We start from the raw sequence: 7,822 nt of genomic DNA on the forward strand, positions 1-7,822 counted from the left end.
CACTCCAGTCTGGGCGACAGAGTGAGACTCCAACTCAAAAATAAAAATAAATAAATAAAATAAGGGGTCTCAGTGATTTAACAGACAAAACTATCAAATATATATATTGCTGGGCTCGGTGGCCTAACCTGTAATCCCAGCACTTTGGGAGGCCAAGGCGAGTGGACTGCATAAGCCCACGGGTTCAAGTCCCACCTGGGCAACTTGGCCAGACCTTTTCTCTCTAATAAATCAAAAATTAACTGGGCGTGGTAACACGTGCCTGTAGTTCCGGCTACTTGGAAGGCTGAGGCAGAAAGATTGCTGGAGCCCAGCAGGTCGAGGCTACAGTGGCCAGGAGTGCGCCACTGAACTCCAGTCTGGGCGACAGAGTGAGACTCCAACTCAAAAACATAAAACGGCCGGGCTCGGTGGCTCAGCCTGTAATCCCATCGCTTTGGGAGGCTGGGCAACAGAGTGAAACACTGATTCAAAAAAAAAAATGAAATGAAAAAATGTACTAGCCACTTGCGGTAACTCACACGTGTAATCCCAGCATTTGGGAGGCTGAGGGAGGAGGATTGCTTGAGTTCAGGAGTTTGAGACTTGCCTGGGCAACATGGTAAGACCCAGTCTCAAAGAAAAAGAAAAAGAAAGAAAGAAAGAAATATACTTACTGTTATTCGATGGCAATTTGATTGTCTACCTAGAAAACTAAAAGAAAAAAGCTAGAAATTTTTAGTTTTTTTGTTTTTATATTTCATACAGAAGAGGGTCTGGCTATGTTGCCCAGGTTGGTCTTGAACTCCTGAGCTCACAGGATCCTCCTGCCTCAGCCTTCTGAGAGTTGAGTTTGCAGGTGTGCACCGCCATGACTACATGGAAATGATTAGATTTCTCAGAGACCATTAATAAGATTTTTAAAATAACGTAGTCAAAATTAAAAATATTCTGGTGAAAACAAAACCCTTAAAAATACAATGGAATAGAAAATGCCTAGAAATAAATTAACACAAAATGGATGTGATTTACATAGCAAAAAAGTACAAAGCTTTATTAGATTTACCATGTTCATGGAACCTCAATAAAGTAACCTGTAAAATTTGCCCAAATCATTAAGCTTAGTGAAATTTTGACAAAAATATGTTGAAGTGCTTCAGAAAAAAAGCTAATGATGAGCCAGGCTCAGTGGCTCAGCCTGTAATCCCTTTGGGAGGCTGAGGTGAGTGGATTGCCTGAGCCCGCGGGTTCGAGACCCGCCTGGGCAACTTGGCGAGACCTCATCTTTACAGTAAATCAAAAAAAAATTAGTCGGACTCGGTGGCTCAGCCTGTAATCCCGCGCCTTTCGGAGGCTGAGGTGAGTGGATTGCCTGAGCCTGCGGGTTCGAGACCCACCTGGGCAGCGAGACCTCATCTCTACAATAAATCAAAAAATCAGCTGGGCGTGGTAGCGCATGCCTGTAATTCCGGCTACTTGGAAGGCTGAGGCGGAAGGATCGCCGGAGCCCAGCAGGTTGAGGCTGCGGTGGCCGGGAGTGGCCACTGCACACCAGTCTGGGCGACAGAGTGAGACTCCAACTCAAAAAATAAATAAATAAATAAATAAATATCATGTTAAGGGCAACCCCTTTGGGTCCCCTCCTGCCGTGGGAACTTTTCTGTCCTCTCAATAAATCCTGCTAAAAAAAAAAATCTATCTATCTAGTGGTAAACTACAGGATAGTTATTACTATTATTTATTTATTTATTGCATCAGGATCTCACTCTTCACCCATGCTGGATTGCAGTGGCATAATCATGACTCCCCACAGCTTCCATGTCCTAGGCTCAAGCTTTCTTCCTGCCTCAGCCTCCTGAGTAGCTGAGACATAGACACGTCCCAACACACCTGGCTAATTTTTTTATTTTTTGTAGAGACAAGGTCTCACTATGTTGCCCAGGCTGATCTTGAATCCTAGGTGCAGGCAATCCTCTGACCTCAGTGTCCAATATGCTAGGATTACAGGAGTGAGCCTCTGCACCCAGGATCCTAGGTATTATGAAAGTCTCTCCTCTGTTCCTCAGGTCTCCAGGTGAAGGTCCAAGACAGTACAATGCAGTGGTACCAGAAGCTGCAGGATGCTTCCTCACAGTGTGTGTTGGCCTTTGAGGGCCTGACGAGCAGTAAGGACAGCCAGGTAGGGGAGGACCGGATGGCAGTGATTCCCTGGGCCTGATGATGCTTAGAGAATGACAGCCTTGCGTCCCAAAGGAATGTGGCCAGCATGTCTTGTTATCTAATGTGAAGTGGCATCAATTTGAAACACTGTCTGCCTTCTTACTGTTTTCTTCTGGCAGGCCAAAAAGATAAAGATGGACCTCCAGAAGGCTGCCACCATCCCTGTGAGCCAAATCTCCACCATTGCAGGTTGGTCAGAAGGGCTAAGAACATGCCCCTTCACTCCACTATGTTACTTTTCAGACTGCATATCTACTTGTCTGTAAGGTTTCTATAAAAGTGTGCTTAAACAAGTATCAACAGTTGGATCAGGTTATATAAGTTATATGCATCTTATTTCTCTCCTGTTTCCTCTTCGCATAGAAGGTAATCATGATGTGTTTGTTGACTCATTTTGAATAAGCTTCCTATTAATAGTGATTTATGTAGGATGACTGTTAACTTTAAAGTTGAAAGAGCCAGGCATGATGGCTCACGCTTATAATTCCAGCACTTCGGGAGGCAAGGGGATTGTTTGAGGCCAGGAGTCAAGACCAGCCTGGACAACATAACAAGACCCTATCTCTATAAAAATAAGAATAAATTAAAAAGTAGCTGAGCATAGTTGTGCGTACCTATAGACTCAGCTACTCAGGAGGTTGACGCAGGTGGATCACTTGTGCTCAGAAGGTAGAGGTTACAGTGAGATCACACCATGAAAGTTACTGCTGAATATATCACTAAGGCTGGGCGCAGTGGCTCATGCCTATAATCCTAGCACTTTGGGAGGCCAAGGTGAGAGGATTGCCTGAGCTCACGGGTTCGAGACCAGCCTGGGCAACTTGGCAAGACCTTGTCTCTACAATAAGTCAAAAAATTAGCTGGGCATGGTGATGCATACCTATAGTTCCAGCTACTTGGAAGGCTGAGGCAAAAGGATTGCCTGGGCCTGGCAGGTTGAGGCTACGGTGGCCGTGAGCATGCCACTGCACTCCAGCCTGGGTGACAGAGCGAGAGACACCAACTCAAAAAAAGAAAATATTACTAATGGGACCTAGGCTATTACTTGTAGACTTTGCTTTTATCCTACAACGTTAGCTTTTCCAAACTCCACACATGCCTTGTTAATAGCTGAGCACTTGTTTCTTTTCTCTCCAGAGACTGAGACTTAGAAAGTGAGAACCAGACATGAGAAAGACTATTCATTAGAACTAGAAGTCATGTTGATTGAGCTCTCCATGTGGAAGCCCCAAGTTGTCTGGGGCATGTGTACCACTGGAAAGCTCCCCTGTGTTCTCCTGGGTCTTGTTATCCAGTTCACTTGTCGTTCCCTGGAAAGCATAGGAAGGTTCCAGTCCCTGCCCTTGAGGGCCTGTGTGACAACATTTGCATGTCACTTTGCTCCTAAAATTCTTCCTAGAACAGGGCAAGGTAATAAACACGTATCGCTCGGTGGGATTTAACGTACCAGGTCCTTCACTAATAACAGCAATGGAGAGAGGCTGCCTGGAAGCCACTCCGTACCATCACTGCTATCCCCCAGCTTGTCCTTAGCCCTTCCCCTCAGTTGCCCCCAGTCGGCCTTGCTGCCTCCATCATCGGGGAAATGGAGATGTCCAGGGTGAGCTTCTCAGGTGCCCACTCCTTCTCCGGCTCCACAGCTCCAGTTACCACTTGATCGTCTGTGTCAGGGATACAGTGTCCTTCCTGCAGGGCTTTGTGTTCACCTCTGCGCTTGTTCCTTAACGCTCTGTCTCCTACCAGCCTTTGCCTCCCATATGGCCTCTCTCTCCGGTGTCCTGCAGTTCTTCCCTTTTTTTGAGTTGTAGTCTCACTCCATCGCCCAGGCTAGAGTGCAGTGGCATGCTCATGGCCCGCCCACCTCCCCCAGCATCAACCTGCTGGGCTCACAATCCTTCTACTTCAGCCTTCCAAGGAACTGGAACTATAGGCGTGTGCTACCACGCCCAGCTAATTTTTCAATTTATTGTAGAGAAGAGGTCTCACCAAGTTGCCCAAGCTGTTTTCAAACCCCTGGACTCAGGCAGTCCCCTCACCTCAGCCTCCCAAAGTTCTGGGTTTACAGGCTTGAGCCACAATGCCCGGCTAGTTCTGCCCTTTTACAGACTCCCTTCTCTGAGCCTCTAATATGCTTGCATCGCTCACAGCCTAGCATGTTTCCCTTGATCCTGTGTCTTCTACATGTTTTTTGATCTTCCTCATGTTTCCATTTGGCTCTGTTGACTGTGCCCTTCTCTGTGGAACTCTCCTCCTCTGGCTTCCATGGCAACAAACTTCCCAGGTTCTCCTCCTGCCTCTTTCCTTTGTGGACTCCTCAGTCTCCTACTTGTACCATGATTGTAGATGTTACCTGGGGGCTCCTCTTACCTAAACTGTCTTCATTCTGTGTGTCTGCATGACTTTACCCATCCCTTCTATGCTGGGGACACCCAGATCTGTCTCTGGCTCATCCCTTTCCTCTGAGCTTCAGAATCTCTAGCTTCAGCTTCCTAAGGCCCATCTTGGCCTCGATGTCACTCAGCTATTCACGTTTATTGTGTCCAAATGTAAATGACTTCCTGAGGCCTGTGCTTTCTCATATTTTTCTAAGTAATCAGTGGTACCATTGTCTACTCATCACCTTAGCCGGGAACCTGGGAGTCACCTTCATGCCTTCTTCCTCTGTTTCATTATCCACATCTAATTAGTCTCTAGTTTTGCTGTTTTCCTTTTTCAACATATTTATTGACCCTGTCTCCATCATGACTGTAAGCCCTTTTCTTATTTCTTTCTTTATTTTGAGTTGGAATCACGCTCTCTTGCCCAGACTGGAGTGCAGTATCTGATCACAGCTCATTGCAACCTTGACCTCCGGGGCTCAAGTGATCCTCCCACCTTAGCCTCCCAAGTAACTGGGACTACAGGTGCATGCCATCACGCACCTCATTTATTGTAGAGATGAGGTCTTGCCAAGTTGCCCAGGCTGGTCTTGAACCCTTGGACTCAAGCAATCCTGATGTGGCCTTCCCTCTACCAACCATATCCCATAGCTGTATTTAAATTTTCCTCCAAATCTAACTGCTCATGGACATTCATCTTTCTTTTTTTTTTTTTTAATCAGTATTTTTTATTATGATTTTGTGGGGTACAGTTAAGGGTTAGGTATACAATTACGTTTCATTCAGGCACCCTGTTGATAAGAGGTGTTTCCCCATCTCCAGACAGATATTTGCGACTGTTAATCCCATCCCCCTCCCCCCCATAGTTTTCCAGTACCGTCAGTCATTTTCTTATAGTATTACATTGGATGTTCAAGGTCCATTATATGAGTGAGAATATGTGATACTCGGATGACATTCACCTTTCTTAAAGGGACAGACATTAGATCATCTTACTCATTCAATATTTATTGATCACTAACTTTAGAGCATGCTGTGTGGCGGCTTTACTAAACTTTAAAAGGGCTTACAGGCAGATGTGGTGGCTCACACCTGTAATCCCAACACTTTGAGTAAGCATCAAGGTAAGAGCTGACTTTCGTAACTGGAGAAGTACGAAGAGGGGCTGGATGGAGGAATTCAGCCAGTGGGGTCCTTTTGTTTTTGTTTTTGTTTTTGTTTTTTGAGTCGAGTCTCACTCTGTCACTCAGGCACACTCGCAGCCATGGCAGACTAGACTTGATGGGCTCAGGTGATCCTTCAGTTTCAGCCTTACAAGTAGCTGGAACTACAGGCACGCGCCACCACACCCCCCTAATTTTTTGATTTATTGTAGAGATGAGGTCTCGCCAAGTTGGCCAGACTGGTCTCAAACCCTTGCATTCAGGCAATCCTCTCACCTTGGCCTTCCAAAGTGCTGGAATTGATTATGGGCGTGAGCTCCAGGCCATTTTTTGAGTCAGAGTCTCATTTTGTCACCCACGCTGGAGTGCAGTGGCTTATCATGTCTCACTGCAGCCTCTAACTCCTGGGCTCAGAGATCATCCCATCTCAGCCTCCGGAGTAGCTGGGACTACAAACGTGCACCACTCCTGGCTAATTTTTTGATATATTATAGAGATGAGATCTTGCCAAGTTGCCCAGGCTGGTCTCAAACCCCTGGGCTCAGGCAGTCTTCTCACCTCTGCCTCCCAAAGTTCTGGGATTACAGACTTAAGCCACTGTACCCAACTATGTACAATTCTGTATCTTATTTGATAGATTGCTGTTCTTTGGTTCACATGGCAGGTGTAAGACCCCACTCTGTGTCAGTGTGTATGTTTCAGGGCCAGCCACTTCAAGGAATTGACTCTTAGCGGGCTGACTGGCTCACCTTGACTGCCCCTAATCTAGCTGTAGGTTATTGGAGTGAGGCACACAGGACCTCTGATATGATTACAGCTGTGAGGAACCCACTCCTGTGTCTCTGAGGGCAGAGGAAGGCAGATCCCAGAGATGGGGGGAAATCAGCATAAGCTGGGCATATTCTTTGGAAGTCTTTTTCTAGCGATGTGACTGACTCTGGGTATATCATCTGCAGCCTGTAAGATCTATAACACAATTTAACACCTATTTCTATAGTGTATATCTCTTTGTTTTTTGTGTGTCAGTTTCAGAATCAGTTCCTTCCCAAATAAGGAATTCCTTGGGCATAGTAGCATGACTTGCATACTTTTACACCTCCACAATGTGCATTTGATTGTCATATATTCTTCTGCATCAGTGTTTTGGCTTCAGGCTCTGAGCTTTTGTAGGGCTGCACAACAAGATTTCTGCAGCTGTTTTGTTGTTACAGTGGTGAAGAACAGCTTGATCTATGATTGTGTCTTTTAATTAACTTTCTGTTATACCCAGGCTCCAAGCTGAAGGAGGTCTTTGACAAGATCCATAGCCTGCTTTCTGGAAAACCCGTTCAATCTGGTGGGCGCTCTGTGTCAGTCACGCTTAACCCCCAGGGGCTGGAATTTGTCCAGTACAAACTGGCAGAGAAATTTGTGGTAAGAAACTTTGTTACCAGAGGTGTGGGAAGAAGAGGCTGGTACAGGAGATTTCAGCTTTCATCAGGTATTAACATAAAATTGTACCCACCTCTCTGTGTTCTCAGAAACAAGGTGAGGAGGAAGTGGCCTCCCATCATGAAGCAGCGTTTCCCATCGCAGTTGTGGCATCTGGGATCTGGGAGCTCCACCCCAGAGTGGGAGACCTCATTCTGGCTCATTTACATAGGAAGTGTCCTTACTCCGTGCCTTTCTACCCAGCTTTCAAGGACGGAATGGCTTTGGAAGACTATCAGAGGTAAAGTTGTTTTTCTCCTTCCTCACTATCCCTAGGGTGATTAATGATATATAAATAGAATTGGAATTTGTTTCCCTCCTCCTAGCTCCTCTTGTGTACCTTGAATGTTCTGTCAGAAACAATGTCTTTAGCAAACTGTGGCTTTGGGATTTATGGTTTAAGTGAGGCCAAGCATAGTGCTCATGCTGTAATCCCAGCACTTTGAAAGGCCAAAGCAGGAGATTGCTTGAGCCCAGGAGTTCGAGACTAGCCTGGGCAACAAAATGAGAACTCTTTTTATAAAAAAGTTAAAAATTAAGGTGAGCCGGGCTCGGTGGCTCAGCCTGTAATCCCACGCCTTTGGGAGGCTGAGGTGAGCGGATTGCCTGAGC

The 7,822-nt window shown here is 46.0% G+C and overlaps 1 protein-coding gene across 1 annotated transcript in view; it reads left to right on the forward strand.

The window, feature by feature from the left end:
- GLE1 (GLE1, RNA export mediator) overlaps positions 1-7,822 on the forward strand; it is a 47,947-nt gene that overhangs the window by 29,293 nt on the left and 10,832 nt on the right. The window contains exons 7-10 of the mRNA XM_021713699.1: positions 2,027-2,158; positions 2,319-2,388; positions 7,011-7,153; positions 7,261-7,451. Coding sequence (XP_021569374.1) covers positions 2,027-2,158; positions 2,319-2,388; positions 7,011-7,153; positions 7,261-7,451 — 536 coding nt within the window. The remainder of the gene's footprint in view (positions 1-2,026; positions 2,159-2,318; positions 2,389-7,010; positions 7,154-7,260; positions 7,452-7,822) is intronic.

Source organism: Carlito syrichta, unplaced genomic scaffold (genome assembly GCF_000164805.1).
Source record: "Carlito syrichta isolate Samal-C Ts95f unplaced genomic scaffold, Tarsius_syrichta-2.0.1 Scaffold304686, whole genome shotgun sequence".
In the NCBI taxonomy this organism is placed as follows: domain Eukaryota; kingdom Metazoa; phylum Chordata; class Mammalia; order Primates; family Tarsiidae; genus Carlito; species Carlito syrichta.